The 26,952-nt window shown below is 35.2% G+C and overlaps 1 protein-coding gene across 5 annotated transcripts in view; it reads left to right on the top strand.

Annotated features, from left to right (window-relative positions):
- The window catches only part of PCDH17 (protocadherin 17), an 89,782-nt gene extending 64,246 nt beyond the window's left edge, over positions 1-25,536 (top strand). For 4 of the 5 annotated variants that reach the window (XM_036388632.1, XM_036388538.1, XM_036388360.1 and 1 more), the window contains exons 5-6: positions 12,968-13,042; positions 20,949-25,536. In XM_036388632.1, the coding sequence (XP_036244525.1) occupies positions 12,968-13,042; positions 20,949-21,631 (758 nt within the window). In that variant the 3' untranslated portion in view covers positions 21,632-25,536. Of the gene's footprint in view, positions 1-12,950; positions 13,043-20,948 lie in introns of all 5 variants that reach the window. The other variant, XM_036388717.1, reaches the window with a different exon arrangement.
- The last annotated feature ends 1,416 nt before the right edge of the window (positions 25,537-26,952 follow it).

The raw sequence follows: 26,952 nt of genomic DNA, 5'->3' as shown, positions 1-26,952 counted from the left end.
TATTTAATCTTTACTTTGCAAAGGAAACCCCCAGAATTCATTAAAATATTCAAACTAAATAACTAAAGGTGGTAACCATTCAGGTTTTTGTTGAGATTTGGAGATTAATTCTATTTTTTATTTTTATTTTTGGATATTTTTTTCTCAATGGAAAAATAAAATTGTGGTGACTTCAGAAAACCATATGCCAGCTCTCTAAATAGCATTGATAGAACATTACACATTTTGCAGAAGGAACAGAATAAGAGAAACATGGGCTGAAAAAAACAGAAGATCAAGTTGAGAAACAAAAGACTGATTAATAAAATATTAAAAAAATATTATTAATAACATATTTCATTTACATATTTAGCAATAGCTTATATTTCATTAAAGCAAACATACTTTTCAGAAGGTATTTCTGCTGTTCATCACCACAGATATCAAAATTTATTCCTAAAAGGAGATCCTCTAGACGTGCATAGGATAAAACATCCTGCTATTTTTATTTCAGCCCACCTCCTTTTGACTAAAACTCTGGATGTGTGGAAAAACTTCAGTTAGACCTTAGCCAGAGCCCACTTTTGGATATCCATTAAAATTTGCTACATTATTTTTTCTTCCCACCAAAAAGAATTACTTCTTTACTAGACATTATGGAAGTGATTAGAGCCATGTAATTTGGCTATATATTTATGACAGAACCAATGTTGGTAAAACAGTCTTCAAGTTAAAATGTGCTGAAATGCAATCTTGTGTAGAGCTTATTAGACAAATAACATTTTATTTTCTAGTTTTATTTAATATCAGCTGGGGAAAAAATCCAAAACAATCAAACAAAGACATACCTAACACAGCTGAATTTAACCAGCACAATTTAGAGAAACTAAAAGTTTAGCTTAAAATATTTTATGAGGCAGGCTATATGTTTTTTATGATCATAGGTTCCTTTTTGATTTTATTTTGGTTTTAATAGATGTTGCCTTTAGACAAAGCAGGTATATACCCTACATTCCCTTTATTTCATGCTTGTTATCACATATTATGTACATGTAAATTTTTGCTTGTGCTTTGAATTCTTTATATTGACAATTACAAAATCTCCATTTTAAAAGTTTTTTTTTCTCATGTAGAAAATGGCATGCTTAAGCTTGCTAGGTTTAAAGATTGTTGGCCTGAACATTTTTATTAATAAATTTTCCTTCTTTGGGTGAACTGATCTTGGATGGTACTTAATTAAAAGTGTATCCAAAAAGTGATATTTATTGTTGGCTGGAGGTCTATAATATAAATCACGCTGGAGGATGGAATTGCTTCTTAGCAGAAGTATTTCTTCAGGTTTTGTTTTTTTCTTCCCACTAATACTTATGTTTTGCTCTGATAGAAATATGTTGGCCTCTTGGGGTTAAGTTTTGTCCTGTTATCTCTTGAAATTTCTTTCTTGCGCTTTGCTCCAAGCATGAGTACAGAAGCTAATCTGTAATCTTTTCATTTTTTAAAGTAGCACTAGGAGACCTTTTTTTTATGGAAGGGATAGGAATTTTTAAGTGAATTAAATTAGTTCCTTCTTGACTTGTGTAGGATGGTATGGTTTTCATTGATCATGTGTGAGTGTGTTGTTACGTGATGTAACACAGATGGGCACAACAAGCTGGAGCATGTCTTCCAAGAAATTTCAAGACAGCTTTCTTGAAAACTGCTATGAAAAAAATAGCACATTTTTATAGCAGGAGTGATTAATCAAAATAGGACTTTGCCTAACACAGAAACAAAAAGAAACCAATTGGAAGCCACTTCTGTAGCTCTGCTCATAATCACTGACAAAATTCTTTGCGAAGTGTCTTGTTACAGAAGACTGTATTTAGGGTAGGGAACCAAGTATTTTTGCCAAAAGATAGTAACCTAAATCTATATTTAGATATTTGGAGTGCCAGTTTGATCCATATTCATACACCTAATTAGGGATTTAGATCAACTGTAAATAGCTACATTGGCCTGCACACGATGTTGATTCTCCTAAGTAGAACTCCATATGCTATCTCACTCATGGACACCTTCCTCAGAGGCATACAAGGATCAGAATCTGGTGCTATGTAACTCTGACATTCCTTGCCAAGGTGTAAATGTGTGTACCTGTAAACAGAACACTACTGCACATCGAGTGGAAGTGGCTGAGTTAGTTCAGAGTCAATCTGGATATTTTGGTGATTTGTTTCAGGTTAATCTAATAATTATTGGGTTTCTTCAGGATAATCAGGATAATCTGCTTCTCCATGAGCAGTCATTTAAACATATTTTACATTGATTTTCTTAGCCATATTTGAAAAACTTTGACAGTAAACAGTTTATGGTACCATTAATGATCTCCTAAGTCTGTTCCAGATATTCAAGGAAAAAAAAAGAAATCCTATGTAGGGAAATCAGTCTTTCAAGAACAGTTATGGAAAGAATAACCTGATTTTTTTTAGATATTTTTTCAGGGTTTTTAGTAATAAACCCATGAAATTACATTCTGCATCTGCACATTTCCCTGATTACCCATAACTTCTGAACCAGTATCTATCCAAGGACGCAGGACTGAAAAGCAAGTTTCCACGAATTTTGTGGATATAGACAGCTGTAATGGACTATTTAAGAGTTCAATATCAGTGGAAAACTAATGTCACAGATTATTAGATGCTGAAGCCTCTTGACTGAAGAGAGTCATTAACAAAGCCTCAGTTACTTAGAAAGCTTCAAGCAGACTGTGTCTTCCAAGGCATGTTAGTCAATATAAAAATTTTCAGAAGAGAAGCTTTAATTAGTTCCACTGCTCATGGCACTATGTGATATTATAACCATATTATCTTTGTAGGCAGTGCAACAGAAACCAGTCTAAGGGACAGAAACAAGCACAGGAACATTGACAGCCCCTTGGAGCAGCTCAAGGACGACACACCTGTCACAAATACGCATTTTAGTGGGACAAACAGCATAGAATCAGGGAATCGTCGAATACCTTGTACTGGAAGGGACCTTGAAGATAAGATCCATTGACTTTCAACCCCCCTGCCAGGGACAGAGTAACCTTGCACTAGACCAGGTTGCTCAAAGCCCCACCCAACCTTGCAAAAAATATTCAAAATTCTGAAAAAGTTCAATTTCTCTTTGGTTACAGGTGGAAAGTTAAAAGATGTGGGCCGCTAAGATTTGTGAAGTTGTTCAGAACATGGTGCTAATAATGCAAATGTTTTGGGTTCAATCCATGTACGGGCCATTCACTTAAGAGTTGAACTCAAAGATCCTTGTGGGTCCCTTTCAACCCAGAATATTCTATGAAATCTGTAATTGTCAGTGAAATGACTCTCCAAAAATCAGGGACAAGCACACTTACTTCTGAGGCTCTTGGAACTCTGGAAAGACACTTGATTTGCATATATTGAAAGAATACACATTAATTGAATTCAGGGGGCTGTTGTACCTCTCTTTCCCTTCTCATAAAACCAGAATATTTCTATTTATAAGAAAAAAGTAGGGATATCCTCCTGATCTGTTCCCAGGTCCACTTTACTGAATGATGTATTCTGCACTTCTCTAAGAGGTCTCCATAAGAGGATGATAAATAAAAGGGTTTCCATAAAAGGGAGATAAATAAAAAGGGAGATAAATAAAAAATGAATAAAGGTCCCCATAAAAGGGACAATGCAAACAATTCAGCATGTGTTGGGACTGCTTTGCTTTGTGCATAAGAAATAAGCTGTTGGTTCTTGGTATAGTTACTAATTACTTGCAATTATCACCAGTTGTATTCATGGGAGAGGATGCTCTTTTATCATTGAATAAGATTGCAGTGTATGTTCTTTCTGATGTCTTATAGCATCTTATTAAATTATCCACTATTTGTGATTCTTTATCTGCTTTTTCTCAAATGCTTTTAAAGCTGCTTGGTAAGAGAAAGCATTTTAACAAATGTCCTTGAACTCTGAAATGAATTTAGTGTGTATATAGAATTGTATTCACACTTCTTAGAATCATCTCTTTTCACCTCTTCATGCAGTGTTTTCCTCCAGGTTGTTGTAACTGCATAGGAGGCTAACAGGTGCAAAATTAGTTGCATATCTTTTGTTCTGCCATGCAAGTATTGAAAGCTTTACTCATAGTTTCAATTTTAACATGGCGTTTTTTCTCCATTTATAGGTATTTTTATAATTATTTATAATTGTTAGTAGGGTAATTAAGTACTTGAGATAAGTTAGGTATTGTAGAAAAAGCTTTGGCTTTATGATATAAATCCAACAACATCCCTGTGAACATTACTATTTATGTATATGAAAGCAATCACTTGCAAAATGCCTGTGGGATGCAATAAGTGGCCTTTGTTCCTTAACTTTTTCAAACTCACACACTCCCAAGCACTAGTCTCTTTTGCCAGGATCTGTTCCACAATTCCACACCAATATGTATATGGAAGTGACATATTAAAAAATAAAAATACATTTTCAGATAATTATCTTGCAAATATTAAGCAAGGTTGAGCCTTCACAGATTAAATAATTGTCTAGGCTAATAACAGATTTTTCATCCCTATTATATGCCCAAGTTCATTAAGATGATGAATTCATCTTTGATTTTAGTCATGTGTGGTCTCACTGAAAATGAGGAATATTGCATACTCTTTCTGAAAGCCTTTGAAACTGAAATATTAAAATTTATGCTGTAAACAGCTGAGCAGCAAATTTGACAGACCTTACCCTAGTGACCACCTAGCATACCTGAAGACATTGATAGGGGACACAGAATAGATGTTTTAAAATAATTTTGTCTTTTTTCCTGTTCCAAACATTTCACTTTTCCCATAATTTTGGTGGGTAGAGGGAGGCTTTACACAGGCAAAAGAAATCTAAAATTCAGGTGTGTTTTAGCACCCGGGCTGTTTCTACATTTTAAGATAATCACATGACATGAGTTAAGGATTTTATCTATATTACAAATCTGTTCTCAGAAGGCTTTACATTTCCCATTGCAGCCTTTGATAATTCAATTAGTCTCTCAAAAAGTTGGGAGCAGCTGATAAATTCACTTTAATGTTAAATAAAGTACCCCAGCAGGTTTCTCTTAATATCCTTGCTTCTCAGGGAGCTTAACTCTAGACCTCCCAAATGCAACTTTCTGCAAGAAATATGAGGGCCTTTGGAGCAGATTAAAAGAACTGTCTCTACCAACATAGCTTCTCACCATTAATAAAGTTGCTTCAGATCATGGCAGAAATCTCACTCACTCAAATGGCTGTCCATCCAGTTTAATTTATTTTAATTGGCAGCCTTTGGTCCCTCCATGGAACAGATTCCTTGAATATAATGAATTATCCCACAAACAGAGAATAGCATTACACAAGCTGAATTTAACCCTTCCCTTTAAACATTGTCTTTTGGGATTCCCAAATCCTATTGGCAGACACTGATTGCTGAACAATAAGTAGGAGGGATTAGCTAGATCTGCATTGACTATGTCTTTGGAGACTGCTGACAAAAAAGCCAGTTCTGTTTGTCTACTTGTAGTAAATGAATAAAGAATATGTTACATGCAAAAGATGATGAACAACAGGATTTAGTGTGGTAAATAGATGCATGTCCCTGCAGAAATCAGATAGCAAAGCAGAGGGAAAAATCCTAACAAAAAAAATGCTGCTTTAATACTCACAAAGAGTTGGCCTTAAAAGGCAGGCTGTCATTGACCTTCTGTACTGGATTACAGTTTTGCTAGGAGGAAGCCTTGAATTTTAGATGTATTCATCCATGTCATCAAAGATGCATGTTGTCATCATAGTTGGAGCAGGCTAACTGGGACACTGAAAGCTTATAGAAAATGCTGCATTTTCTTCTCCAAAGTCAGAAAATAAAAAGTGACTGAAATATAAATATCCCACTTTGTGTAAAAAGATTTATCCTGTGTTTTTACCCCTCTTTGATTACCTCTTTGAAATCTAATAGGCAATTACATTCCAGAACATTTGCTGATTGTTTTAGAAAACAGATTTTCACAGTAAGCAAAATAAATATATTACTTTAGATATGATTTTTTCAAATAAAGATTTCAAACAAATTAATTTCTAATGAATTAGTCATAGGAAACTTTAGGGAAGATGGTTTACATAAACATTTAAATTTCATATATTATTTCTTCTCTTTTGTTTTTTGTCTTTAAAATCAGACTTACATAAGTCTGATTTTTATTCAGTGTTTAGCCTAAGAATTGCCCTTTATTTTCCCATACTAGTTCCACTTTTTCTTAATATAATTATTTACTTTTTAATAGCCCTTAGCTACCAAAAAACCCATGTCTAAACATGAAAATATCTACCCTGACAGATTCTATCTCAGTGTATCTTGTGAGTATTAGCCTTACTTCTCTGTTGAGTAGAGGCTCTGAAAAACCTCTTGAAGTGCAGGTGCAATGAACTGCAAATGAACGAATTGAGGATCGTTTGTAACATCAAGCTGGAATTGAATTTATTTGTATATCATGAAGACCAATAAGCTGTAGTACCTAAGTCTAGCTGTGGTAAAATTTCATAAGATCATTTGATAATGCAGATACACTTACAGGATTACCATCATTGGTTTTCCTCTTGATTATGTTTAAAGAAAAAAATAACTGCTAAGTGTATTAGTTTTTCAGAGGACTGTGACTGGTATTTTATGAACAAAGGTGTTGACAGTTGTTTATCACCATAGTTTGGCTCTCTGAGATACCAACTTAATGATGTTGAATGAAAAAGTACATGCCAAATGCTAGCTGAGAATTTATCTAAAGAAGGAATACTTGAGCTGATTTTGAAAGCAACAGATTTAATGAATGAAAGAGCTCAGTCCCACTCAGCCTTTAAAAAAAAATTTGAGATGAGATTTCTGAGAATGGAATCAGCATCTTGTGGGAATTCCAAATATGCTGCTCTATATCAATAGATTTACAAGTTGTCCAGTACTCTGCTGTGTTTAGGATTCAGCTAGGTCTGTGAGCCAGCAGAGCCTGTGCTGCAAAAAGCAAGGTATGGCTGGACAGAAGATTTGGCTCTGCCCCCAGATTCCTTCAGGAGAAAGGATGCTGTTCTGGTTAAGTTGGCAACATTAGGCTGGCTTGCTCTGGAGACAGAGTTGACCATCACATCTGGATTTCTCTTGCTAAATTTCTGGAATTAAAATAAAATGCCACTTCACTCCATGTCAAATATCCTTTGTAATTGTGGAAGAATCTATACATCAGCACAGTCACTCCCTGCTATGCTCCTGGTATGAACTTGGAGTCAGGGCTGTAACTGCGAGAGGGGTCTGGATCAGCTACAATTTTCCTCAATGAAGAACATCAGATCCCAATGTGTTCCTTCAGGCATTCAAAGTGCAGCAATTTGTCACAAGTCTTAATTCTGTAAAAAAAAAGGAATAGCTTGTTATAAGCATGCTTATCACAGTACAAGGGAAGAAGGAAATTTGTTTGCTTTTTCCTGAAAATAGCTCAGTGGAAAAATACCATGAAACTTGATCTGACAAATATTCTGTGGATTTCCCAGGATTTATGTGTGCATGGAATCACTTAGCTATTAGTTTGCAAAGGGACTATTTTCTTACCAATGGTAAGACAATGTTCATTAGGAGCACATTGTTGTAAAGGGGACTCATGTTGCTGAGTTACATATGTCAATCCCACCTACTTTACTTTAGGAAATATTGGGCTCTTAGACACAAAGCAGACAATTTTCTGAGTGCTGAAAATCTTAGCTTATAGGAAAAGGCAGACCAGCTGATATATATCCCTAACACAGACAAAGACAACTTCAGGACATCAACTCTGTGCATGTGAAGATAGATAGACCTGTGTATGGAGAGTCCTAGGTCTGGATCTTTTCAGTGCATTCTAAATGGCTCTCTGAAACCATTCCTCTCCATTATCTCCAGAGATGACATAAGAATTTTAGACTAATTTGAGTTGTCAAAAATTAGATTATGACTTTCTCTGTTTGTTGAATGAAATTATTCTGTTTATAGCTGCTGCTATGTCACTGATGAAACTAATACACAGCATCAGAATCTACATCCTGTGAGCTTTTATTCAGTTCCTTGACTGACAAGAACTCTCTCTCACACAGGACTTTAAATGGAAGCACTCTCTAGTTTGCTTGTTGCATGATAGTAAAAATTTTAACAGGAGAGGTGAAAAACCTGTGGCCTGTCTTCCTATTTCCTAGGGTTTAATGCACATGCTAGGAGGAAGTCAAGCTCTTCAGAAGATCTCAGCTGTAGGAATAGCTTTACTTTGAGTTCTAAATAGACTTGGGCAGGTACAGTTGCATTAGGAAAGTCTATGCTTTACAGTCTTGCTCAAAGAAATAAATCCTAGTAGAAGAAGGACCTTGAGGACATTTCATCTTTGCTATCATGACTAATTTCAGATGTCAAATGAGCAACTTTTTTTTGTTTTATTTCCTCTTCTTATTTTACTGGAAGAACTCATTTCTGTGTGTTTTCTCAATTAAAAGCATTTTTTTACTTTGCTGGAGGATTTTGAGATAAACATTGACACAAAGGTAAAAGTAACTTCAAAAGGCCTTCAATTTAGTATTAGTTCTATGCAGCTACCTCCATCTTTCAGAATATTACTGTTCTGCATGGTCTGTCTAACCAAAGAACAAGATTTTCCATGCTCTTTGATCTTTTAAAAATATATTGAAATCTGAAATCAAGTTCTTTGCCTGAGTCTTGACTCTGCTGGCAACAGCGATCTGAATAATGTAATACCACGTAGAGTACCCCAATAACACCTAAAAAAAATGGCATATCTTCAAAATCTGTTCAGCTATGTCTAGCAAGTGATTAAAAGCTCTGAAGTCTGATGTGGATAAAAGAGGGGTCATAAACAACCAAGACAGGAAAAAAATAAAGGAAGAATAAATAGAAAAAAAAGAGTTCCAGTTAAAACAACACTATTTGATTAAAAGATTTGTTCAAAGTGCAAATGTCATGCGAAGACAAAAACATAATCTCTACCCAAAGTTATAAGAAGGCACAGCTAAAATATTTTTATTATAGCCATAGTACAGAGTTCATTGGAAATCTTGCCAATAATGCAAAAATAATGCTACAAAAAAAAAATTCATCTCAACCCTTTAATTTATTTCTTTCACATTACACATCTAGGTTAGAGGATTTCTACACAGCAATAGTGGGGACAATTAAGTATGTTTAACACAGAGACAGATGCCAGATGTATGCATGTAACAGTTACAGGGGAAGCATATGCATAGTATCAGCTCTACAAATAGTCAGGCTCCCTAGGCACTCGACAGTTTTGAAGCTAAGGGAGGGAATGTTTTTGTGTTATAACATTTTCCCTTGGTGGTAGCAAATTAGCTGCCTTGTATCCATCTTCAGCTGGAACTGCAGAGTCACTTGAGAGCTTACAAATAAGTTTAGAGCTCTGCTAGACTGTTTCTTAGGTACCTGAGAAGTGGTATACATACCACACCTTAGCACAGGCACCTGTGTAACAGGTGGAAACAAAACAACAACAAAAATGTTTGATTTTCTTTCCCATAAGAAAAATTTTTCTCACCTTAATTCCTTACAGAATTTGTTCAAGGTCAGGCTGAGCCTTACTTTTAGATATGGTGCTTTATTTTTATCTCCTTGGGAATTAAAGAAATTCTTCTTCTTAAAGAAAAACAAAGCAAAGTTACGATTTTTTTTAGGAAACCCAGAAGCTATTTTTGAAGAATCATGCAGTAGGTATTGGGGCTCAGATTTCTCTGCTTCCATTATCTGTGATAATTAGAATTCAAGCTAATAATAACTGTGCAGGCCTCTTGCCTTTTTTCTGCATTAAAACAATAAGCCTGGGAGTAGGGGAACCCATTAAAATAATGTTGTAAAACATACATTAAACCCTAAATGAAGTAAATATTATAGTGATGAGTTCCAGTAAATTAAAAGATTCCTTTAAATACCCTGAGAAAATTGACAATGATCCATACCTAGAGTAGGTTTTACTGCATTTTATAGCAGGTTTTCCCCATTTCTAGGGATGTAGTATCTTCATCATCTCTACAGAGTAAAGATTTTCTTAAGGAATGTCAATAGATTGATGTTAACTGGCTTATTCTGAATCCTCCTGCAGCTTTAAATTTAGCAGCTGCATCTTTTACTTGCTTTACCAGAACAGTGTTTAGCTTATCTAATGCCTCACTGCTGATTTCCTTTGTAGGGTGTTCAGATAAGTAAGATGAGGGCACAGCTAACAGAAATTACCCTGACTGCATCTTACTTGGTGGTGATATCTGTAATTAGCTTTTAAGTCTATCTCCAAGACTAGAATACACTTTTTGTAAGAACATGGCTCAGATTAGCAGTTGCTAGACACCAGAAAAATAGCTTCCAATACTTACCAGGCTTAAAAAGTGAAGATATTAGTGAAAACAAGGAACACATAATGACAACATCTTTGGAAATAATTCCCCAAATTGACAATTTTTCTTAAAGCTGTCTTTTGTTGCATCAAAGTAGTCTGACATCAGTTCAGAAATTGAAGCTATAACAAATGAAAAGTTGACAAGTAAAAAGGTGAGTCTCAGTTGAGCAGCTGAACTGCTGCACATAAAAGTAACTAGTAGAAGAGATTCTTCTGTATTAGTGGTGTTAATATCTATAATCTCCTCAATCCTTGAAATATAAGAAGGTTATCTGTAACTTAAGAGTTCTGATGAAGGATCTGGGAAAAGGAAGATATGTATATTCTTTAGATATCTTCAGTAAGTGTCTTTCAGAAATTAATTCACTGTTCATGGAGAATCTGAAAATGTGGTACTGAATCTGTTTACATGTATAATTCTCTTTGCCAAACTGGTTATATTTAGAGAGTCAGAATTGAAAAATACATCCTTAATTATCCTTTCTGATTGATCTAATTGGAGCACTATCCAGGCAGAAAGTTAAGTAGGATAGCATTATGAAACTTAATTAATAGGGTAAGCCCATCCTGCAAATCTCTTTGGAAAGTGCTAACAACACACCAGAAATCTTCTAAATAATAGTCTAAGGGACCCTCTAACTGTATGATAATGAATACATTACTTAGCATGGGGAGGACTCTACACAAAACTCTTAAAAGTGTCTTTCTTTTGTAAGAAGATATTTCTGCATCTCTATGTCCAAGTGAGAGCTCCTTAAGATGTCTAGACAACCTAACGTTTTTTCTGAGAGCAGCAACATGAAAAGTGTTCTTCCTCCTATTCTGTCAGGTGCATTGTAAACCTTCCATGAAGTCCAAAGTATATGACCTGCTTACGACATCAACCCTTGAAGCAGACTATGATGCCCAGTAGGATTTTCCATCTGTCAGTATAAAACCCACATGGTCTCATTATGGCTGTTAAAAGAGGTTTTGAATGTAAATCCAGGCATACTAGCAGGAATGGGGAGGAAAAATACTCTCTTTCACCAAAGTGGCCATTCAGATTTTGAATGGTTCAGCATCCATGCAGCCTTTGTAATTGTTTTTATGAGATTTTGCAAAGGAAAACAGGTACCATTTGAAGAGCGTTACTGCATTGATTTTGTTTCGGACAAAACCAGGCTCCTACACAGGGGCTGACAGACTTCCATTAAACAGAGTCTACCTACAGTCAGGATGTAAACAGAGCCATCAAAAGAACATTGAGATTTCTTCAGAAACCTTTCATGTCTCTCTCCTCAGTGGCACCCTCCTCAGTCAATATCTGTAAACAAGTTATTATATCCAAATTTGAGGCAAGCTTGCAAAGCGAAAAGCTTGGTACCTTCTAATTAAAGATTTCTACACTGAGATAATTGGCAACTCTTAAGGAAAGTTCAGTGGTGTAACATATAGCTCATCACTGGTGGCTTGATGGTCTGACAGATGGAGATAGCTCCTTGAAATTATGGAGCTTTTATATTGGTATTTTTAGGAAATGTCAACAGCATGATTATATTTTCATTAATGTTGTCTTTTCTTCCCATTCATTGCTTTTGTTTGTCATAATCACTTGTTACCTTTTGTCTCTAACTCTACAATCTGTTAATATTTGTATAGGCGGGCTCACAATGGTCCTGGTTAATGACTGGATTATAAGCATTGCCGCACTACAATATGCAGCATTTACTAAGTGCTGCAAATTAGATATGGAAATCATTGATACTATAATTATGACTAGCTCACAATAAAGTTAGTAAAAAGAATGTGAATATCATGCAAATTGTGCAAATGATTACACAGATTCAATTAAGTTTCAGATTTAAGAATCATTGCTTTTGTAGATGCTAGTGCTGAAACAATGCCACTGTAATATCTTTTGCACTGCCTTGATCAAGAGTGAAAATGTTAAAAATGTTAAAAATGTGCTTTCTGAAAGATCCATGAGGCTGTCCTCTTCTGTTAATTATCGCAGTTTAGTTTTCCTTCTTTCTCAGGAAACAGCTTGGGGCTCTACAACAAAGATTTAGAGTTTAAAACTATCAATGTGTCATATTGCTAAAGTTTCCCAGTAGCTTCTCAGCTAAGTGCAGGGCTGGCTCATCGAGCCTTTGTGCATTTTCTACCTGCAGCCCTGGGCCAGGAAGACTTTCTTATGTGGGATGGGGAAGAGGTCAAAATGACTGTTTCATGACTGTTGTATGGTCTTTTCACTGCAAATTAGAGTCAGGGCCAGCCAACTTATAGGCAAATAGCGGAAATCAAGACTGGGTGTCCATTTTCTTCTTTCTCCTCTATTAGGAAGAAATGGGACATACTTTTTACTAGTTAGATGTTTTCAGTTTACTGCCAAATATAGAATTGTGTGTTTGTACCACTGAGAAAATTAGCGAAAAGTTTCAAGGGCCATGAGCAGTGTCTGGGTCACAGGTAGAAGCTGTTTTTCTGTTGCAGAAGTTTTGACAGTGTTGTGAATTTTGGAAGCAGAGCCTATCCCTGTCTGTGACTCACAGGTCTGATTTGCCTCCAGAACAGCAAGGCAGAGGCCAAAGACCCATTGTTGGGATCTGTGGACCAGCCCGCTGTGAGGATGGAAAATTTTCAGGTAACACAAATATTTTCTTTCTCTTATATTGTTTTTAATAAAAATATGTGATTGTCATTAAATTGTAATCATTTAATTAAAGCATACTTCTGTAAGAAATGTTTTAAATTTTTCATGGTGCTCCCTGTAATCCTGAAATATTCCTCCAATATTTATTGTCTAGGACAAATGTGAACTAGAATTAAATCCATAGGTCATCATGCTTTTATGGCTTTTGAAGTGTTTTATGTCATAACAATAAAAAACATATATTGTCTTTATCCTGTATCTAGAAAACAAGCAAACAAAGCCAACTAAACAAAAACCCAACATCACCTGTGGGAAAATGTGTAAGGATTATAAACCTCAGAAACTTGTATTTATAATATGAGGAGAAAAACATAGATCCAAGAGGTTTACAAATGTGGCAGTCCACTCTTGTTCTACTGCCAGTTATTTTGCTAATCTGAGCTACATAATTGCTTTGCCTGACTGAAAGGAGCCTTTAAACAGACAAGCCAATATAAATACTCAGATAGGAGACAGCTCTGTTTAATAACAGCAAGAGAAGTATAGAAGTATTTGTTTATCTCTGCTCATTTATGTCAAAATCAATTGTAATTAAACAGAAATCCAACCACAGAGGTAGTGCTTTAGCTGATTGTTCTCAATAGAAATGTCATATAGACCCGGTGTTTAGGACATGCCAAAGCACACATTATTTGTCTCCTGTAATAAATATCCACTTATAGCCTTTCCAGTTCTTTAGTAAAGGCTATTGCCTGTCTCAAATAAAAAAAAAAAAAAGAAAAAAAAAGAAAAAAAAAGTAAGTCACCGTTTAATGTAAGTTCTGTAAGGTTTTCTGGTCATATTTTAGGAATTACTGAAGTTCTGAAAAGCGGAGTTAATTACATCCTCTGTTAGATATTATGTGGCATTTATTGTCCATCTGCTTACACATATGTACAGAAAATACAGATCTTTCATATCTATTTAAGGTACTGAAAATATGAAGCATAGCATTATTTTATTAGTCTAAAACACGTACTGGTGTTGGTAGAGGTTTTTTAAATAAAATCATGGAATGGTTTGAGTTGTAAAGGATCTTAAAGATCATCTAGTTCCAACTGCCCTGTCATGGGCAGGGACACCATCCACTAAACCAGGTTGCTCAAAACCCCATCCAGCCTGGCCTTGGACACTTCCAGGAATGGGACAACCTGTTCCAGTACCTCACCACCCTCAGAGTCAAGAATACTGTGTTTTTAGTTAGACCAGGGAAATATAAGCTGCAGAAAATTTTACACTTTGTTTTGTAACTGAGTAAATTCTAAATGGAAATACTTTCAAATAATGAACAAAAATTCACAACATCAAGGCTGATCTACACAAGTCAGTGTATATGTATTCATTCACAGACAGATGTTTGTCATGAAAAAAAAGGGTCATCAAAGATGTGCTTTACTATTCACTGTAACACAATGAAGAATAGAGCATTTAAAGAGTGGAGGTATTGAGAAACTGCATGCTTTCAAAAAGAAGGCAGCATATATTTTGAAATAGGTCCTCTGGTTTATTTTTTATTTGGACCTGTTAGTTGATAGTCATTTCAGTCAATGGAATCAACCTATGAAGCATCCCTGACAATTAAGGCTTATTTTTAGCTTCCACATTCATAGAAAGGAATTTTAAAAAATAGTCAGTTAGAAGAAGGTGTTTATGCAAGAGCAAAAAACAAGACATCCCCCATTGAAAAAGAAAAAAGGATGTCTGAATGATAGACTTTCCTAGGACAATTAAAAATAACATGCACTTAGTCATGCACTTAGCTAGACATATTCTTATTTAGTCTTTAGTAGATGAACAAATGGCAATAAAAAGATACATTTTTGAGTTTTTTTGTGAGTGAGAAGTTCTTAGGAAGGAATACACTTGAATGACAATCAGTTCAAATCTTATAAATCATAATGATCTTACTCTGTCTGCTTTGTTTAACTCCAAATAAAATTTGATAAAATAATTTACAGGTTTTGTGAGGAATAGGATGGCATAGATCTAGCTGTTGGTCTAAGTCTATGCCTATTTATATATCCAGACCTTTTTATAGGGGTAATCAGACTTTAAATACACATAGATTCATTTATTTACATAAATATATATAAAAGCATATATGTATATGTGTGTATACATATATTTATACTCTGATTTCCCATATATGGGAATGTTGACATTTAGTATTATATTGTATGGAGTACTTCAATATAGACTATAGTGTTCATTATCCTATAAGTATAGTACATAAAATATTTCTTAGAATTGTTTGGCTGCTGATGTTTACTTTAAATTTGCTTTTTTGCTTTCTATGTATGTATAATTTAAATAATTAGGGACTACTTAAATTGCAAAAAACATTATATTTATTGACTTGATTTTTCCATTGAGTTACTGCTTAAAAAAATAATTCTTGAGCTTCCTGTTTTTTATCATTATGCAAATTTCATATAATTAGTGAGTCAAAATAACATATCTGTTTTAGCCATTGAAAAGAGCCAGTTATCTAAAGCATTAATTAATTAACTTCATAATGCAATATATTTAGGGTGAAATCAGTACTCACAATTAATTTTGTTCAGTATTTATAAAGAAAGTGCAGGAAATTGCAGATACCACAATAAAAGAATCTTTTTCTCTTAGATTGCTACAGAAGGCAGATATTAAATATAACTCATCTGCTAATAGAATAAAATATATAAGATACTGCTTTGCCAAAATACATACCTTGCATTACATTTTATATGTTGCCAGTATAACTCTCATCCTACACCATCTCTGAATTTCCATCCAGAATATGTTTCCTATCTAGGCGACTGTTGTTTACAGATATCTTGTTTCCTTTTCTTTCTACAGCTGATAATTTAGCAGTTCTATTTTAGTGTATGTTCTCCCCTAAGTGCATAAAGCACTTCTGACTGTTTACCCTTAAAGCTCCAGAGAGTTGGGAAAACCTCTAGACTGCTTCTGTTTATTGTACACACATGCACTGTTAAGGGTTTATTTTCAATGAGAGGGAGACAAGCACAGAGATAAAGACTGATGGTGCATATCACTCTACCAGCACATCTTGCTGAACAGCACAGCATATAACCTATTTTACATATATATATTTATATATTTACCTTTAAATTGATTCTATTTTCTCTATATGTACTAATTTGGCCCTTGGTGGTGATAGTTCACCTCGTGTTTGTAGTTTCTGCTACTAGTACAAAAATCCCTGTTTGACTTTCTTCGTTGTATGGTAGCTGTAGCAGTCAAAATTACAGGCTAATGGTGAGACAAGCAGCTTATAATGTATGATAATCAATACTCAAAATCCATTCTCTATGATGTGATATTAAAGAATGAAATGCAAAGCCAGAGATTTTGAGGGCTAGAGAAACAAAGCTCATGCAAAGCAGGTGGGTTTCCAGTCAAGGTCATTCAGTGTATTTTTTGCTGTTTTTTTTGGATTAATATTAATTCAGTCACTGCTACCATGTCCAGGGTGCAGAAATGGAAAGTTATTCAATACAATGAGTAGAAATGCAAGTATAAAAATTGCTTTAAAAAATACAGGAAATGGGAAGGGGAAAGAAAATAGAGCATGCAATATATACATAACATATATATGCTATAGATATATATCTTTTTTAATTAGAGATTGCCAACAAACTTTGTATTTTTGTTGGCAGTAATGAATAATTTAAACACTGTGACGGACCCCTCCTCATACCAGTGTATGTGTATGCATGTGTGTGAGAGCTAAAAATATAAATCTTCAAACATAACTTGGTTGTAATAAATTAACCTAATGAGTGTTGAAAATCTCAAAGCATAGCTTTTGGCAAGAACAGAATACCTACTGAATAAGTTTGCAGTACTTATTTCCAGTGACTGAGTACTTCTCTGAACTTTACCTTTAATCCCAGCTTGTTTGTTTCAATCTTAGTTCAGGGAATATTTATTTTTTTAAAGAAATACAGTTCAGTTGAGTTTTAGAAAGAGTCAGTGTGAAAATAGAATTTCCTAGTCCTATATTTCATATAGATATATATGTGTGTTGTCAATGTACAGAGCAGAGGATTACATATATATATATGAATATTTATTTAATTTATTTTAAGATAATATGACATAGAACTACTACTTGAAAGACAGAAAGAATTTTCCTGCTACAGATGGCTTTTTTGTGGTATAATGAAATAGACTGTAATGTTTGGGTTATTTTTTGTGAGAAAGGAAAGAGTAAAGAGGGATCTTGCTTTGCTTTGATAGAGTAATTGAAAAGAGAGGAGCAGAGAAAAGTACTGCTTCATTGATTGTGCAATTCTGAGCATTTTATGGTAGCTAATGTGCAGCAGAGTTTTATTTTTGTCTTTAGTTATAAAGCAACAAAATTGTTTACAAATATCCATACAAAGGATAGTTAAGCTTACAACATAAAAGTTAGTTGGGAAGCTGATTAGTTGTTTAGGTAAACTTTTAACAGTGCCAGAAAGCCTTGACTCAGAATTGTCATGAATTCTATATGAGAGAAAAAATAACTTCAGATACTGCTAGGGAAAATCCTGAAGAAAGCACCTATTTCTCCTATTTCTGTAAGTCCACTTTAAAAGTTAGAGGCTGAACTTGCCACGAGTCTACTCTGAAGGATCAGGAAGATGAAGGTGTTTTTAAAAATACATTGATTTGGTTTGTTTTGTGGAGTTTGATGTTTCTGAGTGATTTTTTTTTTTTTTGAGCAGGAGGAGGTAGTTTGGTTGTTTGGGGATTTTTTTTTTAGAGATAGAGAGTGAGAGTAGCAGTTTCCCTTGGCTGTTTTAAAGCAGCAGCTGTTTGATGCTGTAGAAACTCCAGAAAACTAGATAAAGAGAACTTTAGTGGAGGTGAACTAATGGGTGGAATGAGGTGTATAGCTATGTCCTTCATTTGTATGGCTCCCATTTCATTAAGCAATTGCCACACATATGTTGTCCCTGTGGTTATGCATACCAATGCCATCTCATTCAAGTGAAGTAAAATCAAATGCAACAAACTTAAATTTCTTCCTCAAAATCTTTTCAGTTCTGCCACTTTGTTACAGTCCTAAGGTTGGTGTTATTTTATTCCTGCTTTTCATCACAATTTTAGTTTTTATTGGATACTAAAATCAGCATGTGGATTAGTTTTCTTTGGAGATCATAGAATCATTGAATGGTTTGTGTCAGAATGAACCTTGAAATATATGCCATGGGCAGGAATGTCCCTCACTGGATCAGGTTGCTCAAGGTCCTGTCCAACCTGACTTTGAAATCTCCAAGTGTTGGGACATCAACAATTTCTCTAGGACATCTGTTCCATTGTCTCCCTACTCTCACATCAAAGAGCTTCCACCTCATGTACAAACTAAAAGAAAGCAGATTAATGCTTTCTTTTAGTTTATGCAGCCTGTGCATAACATCAGTCAACAATTGGCAGCCTGTGCTCACATCAGTCTGGGCTGTCCAACTTTTCATCTACCAGTAGCCCCAATCCTTCTCAACTGGTCTGCTCTCAATCTGTTCATCCCCCATTCTGTATTGATACTGACTTCTCCAACTCAGGTGCAGGACCTTGCACTTGGCCTTGTTGAATTTCATGATGTTCATGTGCCCCCACCTATCAAGCCTGTCAGTCCCTCTGATGGAATTTTTTCCCTCCAGGAAACCAGATGCACCACTCAGCTTGTTGTGATTCTAGGGTGCACTCAGTTCCATTGTCCATCTCATTAATGCAGATAATAAATAATGTTTGCCCGAGTGTGGACCCTGGAGGGACACCTCTCATTATGGTTTCCACTTGGACTTTGAGGCATTGACTGCAGCTGTTTGCATGTGACCATCCAGCCACTACCTTATTGATCTGACAATCCATGATCAAATCCATCAATCTCCAATTTAGCACCAAGAATATTGTGGCCATATCAATATTTGACCATATCAAAGGCCTTACAAAAGACTTTGCCGTGTCCACTGATGCATTCAATCCATCCTAGAAAGCCACCAGATTAGTCAGACACAATCTGTCCTCAATGAAGCGTTGTTGTCTGTATCTAATCACCTCCCCATCTTCCATATGTTTTGATATATCTTCCAGGAAGACATATTCCATGGTTTTTCCAGATACACGGCTGAGGCTGGCTCACCTCTATGAATTTCATGTACAAGGCCCCTATGTTACATCCTTTTGCTCAACAATCACTTTGTTCCGTTGTCCCTGTACCTAATTCTCGCTTGCTTTTGGTATTTTTTCAGGGTTTACACCAGACTTAGATTTTAAAGCCTTCAAGGAAGGGAGCTCATATACAGAATGACACTTTTTCATACTACTGTACCACTAAAAATATCAGTTCTGAGCAAATTATCGCAGGTTAACATCACTGTGACATAATACAATTTTAGTTTAATTAAAGTCCTATTTATTCATATCTTTTTAGAAATGTGAAAAACGGTTTATACTCTTGGATTCCCTTAGATCATCTTTGGTGTTTCTTTTGTCATGTTTCTGCAGTGCAATTATTCAATAATCAGGTGATGATATAAGATTACTAGGAATTTATTTTCTAATTTAGAAAGATGATGATTGCTTAAATTCTCCCTACCTTTGGCTAAACATGTTTGTTCTGCTTTTCTGAAGACTTGTTCTGCATGTCTGTATGTGTGTTTCATCCTTATATTTAAAGGTATGCTAACAGTTTTTGGTCTAAATGGAATTCCATGCACTTTTTAAATACTAAATTCCTCAAAAAAAGAGTATTGAACCCATATGCCTATTTTATGAAAGAAAAATTATTAAGATCAATGTATAGTTAACTGAAACCTAGAGATAATAAAAGGATTTATACTATTTATTATTTTTCTTATTCCTGATAGTTGTTTAGAGTTGTGAGTACAATTATAAGACAGTAAATATTGGCCCTAATGTAACATATTTAATGCAAATGACACTCAAGCCAAGGTTTTTAAAACAGAAAGTTTTCATTGAATTGTAGAATAAGAAATGCCAAAACTTCTGTTCTGAGAAAAGCGCAGCAAGGGAATCTCATTTAACTATATTCTTTGAAAGAAATAGGAATATAGAAATCCTATCTGAAGACATCATCAGTTCAAATAGTGTGTCACCATTTGTCATTCTTCCAAATTGTATGTATTGAGCAAATCCATTTTCACTTAGTTGCACCAAAACAAAAAAGGAGAAAACTGATTATATGATCCATACTCATGTCTAATAAAATTGCAATATGCGCTTTTTGACAAGCTTATATTTAATGCATACTGATGGAAGATTCTAGTTCTCTGTTCTCAGCAGGAAAAGTAGGCTTTTCAAGAAACCCTTTTTTATTTTGTGACTGTCACACAACATAACAATTACAAATGAAATGGAGGTGACAAAAGGGAAAAAACAGCTTGCTGATTTTTATGAAGTGTTTGTATTTCCAGAAAGGCAGTCATTGCTCAGTCATTTGATTTGAAAAATTAATCCTTATAATTCCTTTTGAGTTCCCTAAGTACTGTTCACTCTTTTCTAGCATGAGTTTTACAGAATAAAGCCTAAAAGATTCCTACAGCAGATTAATTTACAGATGAAGCTCAATTCCATTGAGAATGAGTCTCTAATGACCCCTTTATACTTCCATTGGGCTGTGTGAATGCTTTAATATGTGGAGAACAGAGTTAAATAAATCTATTGTCTCAACTAACAGGTTTATGCAAACCTTCTGAAATATTTTAATTACAGCTTCTTCTTTTTCTCCATAATTAAGAAACCAGATGTCAAGTAAGCCCATCACGTGATGATCATCGCCTATTCATTAGACTAAATAAATCCACTTATAATTAGAGTTTTTTCTCTTTCTGCTTTGTTTTGCAGAACAAGAAGAATGTGTTAACTGCACAGATGAATGCAGAGTGCTTGGTCATTCTGACAGGTGTTGGATGCCACAGTTCCCTGCAGCCAGTCAGGCTGAGAATGCAGATTATCGCACAAATCTCTTTGTACCCACAGTTGAAGCTAACGTTGAGACTGAGACATATGAAACTGTGAATCCCACTGGGAAAAAGACTTTTTGTACATTTGGGAAAGACAAGAGAGAGCACACTATTCTCATTGCCAATGTTAAACCTTACTTAAAAGCCAAACGTGCCCTGAGTCCTCTGCTTCAGGAGGTTCCCTCAGCATCGAGCAGCCCAACCAAGACATGCATTGAGCCTTGCACCTCAACAAAAGGACCACTGGATGGTTGTGAAGTGAAATCAGGAGCCTTGGCTGAACCAAGCAGCCAGTACTTGTCAACTGACAGTCAGTATCTATCGCCCAGTAAACAGTCAAAGGACTCTTCCTTCATTGCATCAGATCAGATGGCTAGGGCCTTTGCAGACGTGCACTCCCGAGTGAGCCGAGACTCCAGTGAGATGGACTCTGTTCTGGAGCAGTTAGACCGTTCAGCCCGGGATCTAGGCAGGGAGTCGGTGGATGCCGAGGAAGTTGTGAGAGAAATAGACAAGCTCTTGCAGGACTGTCGGGGAAGTGACCCTGTGGCCATCAGAAAGTAAGGGGGAAAATAAGGACAGGCTGGCAGTTGCATTCCTCTTCTGCTGATTGAAAGTAAATAAATAAATTCCCTGGTTGTAACAGAATTACAGGAATGAAGGAAGACCAATGCTGCTTTAAGGCTTTTAGTGAACATCTGAAGTGCCCACAAGTATGTTCTTTTCACTGCTCTTTCTTTTTGACAGATAACACTGGTTTCATTGTGACCAAACTTTCATTAGGACAGAGTCAAGTACACCAAGAACAAAATGAAAGAAGGAGAGACAGTGCCATTTTGACAATCTGATAGGAAGGTGTGAGAAAGATGGAATGGAAATACGTCTGATACTTTAAGACTGTCCTCAATAGCTGATGCTGACTTTACTGTTTACGTATAAACCCCAAGAAAAACAGGGTTGAATAATGCTGATCTGTGGTGAATTTCCAGCAGCCACCACAGGCTTCTACTGAAAGTCCTATAAAGAGTTCTTGTAGTAGTCCAAGCGACACCAAACATTAACATTCATTTGTGGTAAACATTTATGTACGAAATTATCTGCCACAAATATGAAATACGAAAAAAAAAAAGAAAAAAAAGAACAATAACACAAAAAGAACCATTCCAGATCATTATTCAAGAAAACATATCCTCATCATTAATGAAACACTACATATCATATTAAGGTTAAATGTAAAATTATATAGTCCATCTTGTCCTGCACACACATAAGCTAATTCACTTGATAAAATGAAAAAAAAAAGATTTTAATATCTATTTAGCATTTTAGTGTCCAACAAAGCTATAAATAGTTAGTGATAAGTTAAAAAAAAAGAAAAGGAAATGAAATAAAGTTTTGGAAAAAAAGAGTTACCGTAACGGTAATACAGAAAAGAAATTAACATTATTAACACTTTTTTATTCATTTGTGGACACTAAAATAGCTCAGGAAAGTGAAAATGTCAGACATCCACAAAAATCACATGGTCATTTAAATGTGCAAATGTAAGAAGATTCAGTGTGTTTACATCAAATGACATATTTTTATTGATTTATTGCAGATTCAGTGCATATGAGCCAAATTGTTGAGTGTATAAGAGCTATATTGTGTATTTTATTAAATTAATATATAGTTGTGTTGCAAAAATATTTGGGCTTATATTGTAAATGGCAAGTGTTGCCTCAGTAGCTGTCGAACTCTATGAGTTTTGTTTTTTCCTGCTTCCTTTTCCCCATGGAATATGGGAAGCAGCGCCTCAGAGCAAAGTCTCTTGTTTAATGTATGGTCTACGAAGTACTGCAGTACATAATCTGTTCAAAATATGTTTGAGTGAGCTGATGGAGCTAACTGAACAGCCTACAAATACATCCATCAGTCATGGTTATGTGCAAGTCCTTGTAGAAGCTTCTATTGCAAGCCCATGTTTAACAACGAAAATTATACTCAAACCAACATCTGGAACCTCCTTGGGTTTGGTTTTTTTTTTTCCCCAACACATGCAGCCAGCCTGTTCAATGTAGGATATTTGATTGAATTCTTCAGAGATGCCACCATTTAAAAAGTTTTGATGTTAAGTTTATAGAGCTGAAAATCATGTCAGTGCCAATGTGGCATGAGCAGTATTTTATCTGATTATTTAGAATGTGCAGTAGCTTACTGCAGTTCTAGATAAATACTGCTTATTCTGGGGGGTGTTTTTAGTCAGGTTTTCATTTGATCTGAATAATATTTGCAGAATAACTTAAAATAACTTGGGATGTAGCTTCTACTTTTTATTATGGTTTCTTAAGAATGTTTTTATTGCATTTGAACAATTCAAAATTGAATGAAACTTGGAAAAGAACAAATGAATTTAAACAGTACAAGAAGAAACAGAAGAATAAAATGTTTAGCTCAGGATTTGTCCCTTATATACTTTAGATACTCTGCTGGAAATACCACTAGGGCACATTGTTTAAAAACTATTAATTTGTTATCTTAAATTTAATCTGTACTATAAAAACATTTATAAAAAGGGTTGGCAATCTGAAATACCACAAGCCATATTTTTTTTATCAGTGCAAAAACAAAAGTTTACCCAACAGCCTATTTTGGCCTAAGGATTGCATTTAAATGGTGATTTTAGCTAGTCAGTCCTACAATGAATTGTCTTTGGGAAACACCAATTCTGACAGTTTAGTTTGCTTTTAGCTCCTGTTAAAAAATGTCTACAAGTACATGCAAAAGGAAGGATCTTGTACATGTCTTATCAAGCTACTCTCCATGTTTTGGACAATTTATGTATCTAAAACGTGGTGTTGTCTGTGTTATATAATTTTGTTTCCTTTTTTTTTTCTTTTTGGCCAGGAGACCCAAGATTGGTTTTGCTTGATAGCTTGATAGCTTGAAATTCCATAGTGGAGAGGATTCTTATTGTTTGATCAGTCTCTTCTACGTATTTCTGTGGTGCCCATCACTTCAGTGTCTGTGCACCAAGTCTTTAGCTCTGCCAGTGAAATCCATTATTCAGCAAAATCTACGCCAGTATGTAAATGCAGTCAAGTGATGGAGATTTGTGTATTTTATAAATGATTTTAACACTGAGTAACCAATTGTACAATTCATTGTATGTTTCTGAAGACATAAAAACCACAACATTCTGAGAAAGGGCTGTGCCAATGTAAGAGGAATTTACCTTAAGGCTCTCTGTCACTAGTGATTTACTAGCTTTAGCTGTTTAACACATTATCTGTATTTAGTAGTGATTATTTATTTACCACTCTGAGGTATTCAGAATTCATGACTCACAGCTTTATAGAAGAGTTTAGGAAATCTTGCTTTTATTTAATTTGTCTTTCAACTGCCTTGTTTTGTAGAACTCTGGCATACTGCTTCCCAGTATAAGATTATCCCAGGTTAAAAAAATTATTTCACAATTTAGAATGGATACATAATGAACCACTAAACCAGCAGAGCTTATACAATGTGAGTTTTGCTGGTTCAGTCAAAATTAACATGATTGTGTGTGAAGGACATACTGCACACAAAAGATTTTAAAGTGTTTTTTTTCTTCGTGATATCTCTACTATCACCATTGGAGAAAGAGGCAGGAATGAAAGATAAAGTTTATGAGTTATTTCTCTCATTTTTTACACACATGCTTTATAAGACTGAAAGGAAATATCTGTCACAAGAGTATAAAAGGAAAGTTGAAGCTGAGTGGCAAGTAAAGCAACTAATAAATTTGTACTGTACACTGTGAATAGCGAATAAGGCATTCTGTATCTTTTTTTAATTAAAACAAGCCAGCAACTGGGAGTTCCTTATACGATTGGCCAATCAAATCAGATCTCAAAATCAGACCTTTCTTTTTTCACTTTTTTTCCTTTAATTGGCATATTTATCAGGATTCTCTTGAACCATGATTTACCACTTAAAGATAGAGGTTTTCCAATCCAAGTTACCCCTAGAAGTCAAACTTTGTTCATAGTGGAGCAAGATACACCATTCAAACAAGCTTTCATGTTGCTTGCTGTCAAATGGAAGGGAAATTGCTGAGGTCAAGGAGGAGTCTGAAGCCTAGCATAACATACACCCACTCATTATTGTTTAATTGCTTTCTTTTGACATCAGGCAGCAGTTATTATTGCATTAATTTAAATGGGAGTTTTGGCTATCAAGATTTGTTGACTTGAAGTGTAATTGAATGAAATCTGATTAAGGTTTTGACTTCTCTGGCCCAATTGTGATACAGGTTGGCATTCTCATTTATCAGCCCCTGTCTCCCCATATGGCTCAAAGTTGCACCAATGACTGGTGAATGACACAAAAAAACCAAACAAAAGCAGCATACATTGTATGGATTTTTCTCAACCGCTATTGTTTAATGGCTGTGTTTAATGTGACCTATCTGGAAAATGAGGACTACGAATAAAAAGCGATTACTAATAGTGGTGTTGCCTGCTTTTGCATTCATTAACACAGAAGAAATGTGTTAAACACTGCATACCACAGGGAGCCTGATGGTAATTACTTTGGAAAAGCAACTTGTGGCAATGCGGCTGTTACAGCTAGTTATCAGTTTGCCAAAAAAATGACAGTTCCTGCTTCATTTATTAGAAATGTGTAACCGTTTTCTCTCAACAGGAAAGTGGAGAAGAGTTTTCATCAAGCTGGGTAGGTTTATCTTTTAAGCAGCTGATGCACTGAATCCCTACAGGCTGTTATTTGCTCATAGAAACATGGAGCTGAATAAAGGATATTTTGGTTTAGTAAACTGGTGTGAGTTCACCAGAAACATTATAAATGGAGTGAGGCTGTAAGTTCTTAAAGATTGTCAGCCTAGCAGGAGAGATCAAAACACTGCTTGATTATAGAAGTGGAGGACAACCTGAAGAATGCAAGGAATTGGTTTTTGCTTTTTAACTTTTTTAATTGTGTCTTTCTTAGGAGTGTGAGTAATTTTATTCATGTTGCTGTAAACAATGACAAATTGCTCGGAAAAGTATTACTCAGTCCTATGTCTGGTATTATGAGTTTGTTATAATTTAACACTTTCTTAAACCTCTTTTGTTCGGTTGGGTTTTGATGTATTTGAGGATTATGGTCAATCCCTCAGAATGTGTGGCCCTCTCCGTCTGCTCCTGTGTGACTGTAGCAATGACATACCCAATAGTGTAAATCCTGTAAACCAGAATTTTTAGGTGTTTTTGGTTTTCTTTTTTTCAGTGGGGAGTTTTTTGAGTTTTGTTTGTTTGTTTTGGTGTTTTTAAAAGTAATTAAGTATATAGACATTGCTTTTGACAGCTAAATAGAATTTCAGTTTGTTCAGAACACTACAGGTATTATAAAGGTGTGTGCTATTCCTGCAGACAGAATTACTTTTTAGACATTTCATTTTTTTTACAAGTCTCCTCTCCAGAAACAAAAACCAGCCTGCATCTAGTTAGCTGCCCATCTCAGGCACTGAAACCCAACAAGGTTATCTCCCCTTTTTCTGGATACATATATCTGTCTTTCTGCAGGCTAATTTCTAAAATCTAGCAAGTCATTGTTGTGCAGAGTCCTGACAGAATGTACCTTATGCTGCTAATGACCTCACTGGACAGGGGATGTTACTTTTACTGTCTTCAAGTGTGTGTGATTCAGAGCTTGGCTGGATCCACAGTATATGTAGAACAAGTCATAAACCATCCTGGCTTTTCTTTACCCAGAACACAGTCATTGATTTCTCATTTGGAAAGTGGCCAGTCCGTCAAACAGAGATTCTTAGATCTCCTTTAAGCCAACCACGTATTACTGCTTCAGGGTGCTCACTCATGGGATAAATACCCTATCCTTATCCTTTATTGAGTCTAAGACATGAA

This window comes from Molothrus ater, chromosome 2 (assembly GCF_012460135.2).
Source record: "Molothrus ater isolate BHLD 08-10-18 breed brown headed cowbird chromosome 2, BPBGC_Mater_1.1, whole genome shotgun sequence".
Taxonomy (NCBI): Eukaryota; Metazoa; Chordata; class Aves; order Passeriformes; family Icteridae; genus Molothrus; species Molothrus ater.
Note: the sequence above shows the minus strand (reverse complement) of the source record. Positions and strands in the feature narration are given on the sequence as shown.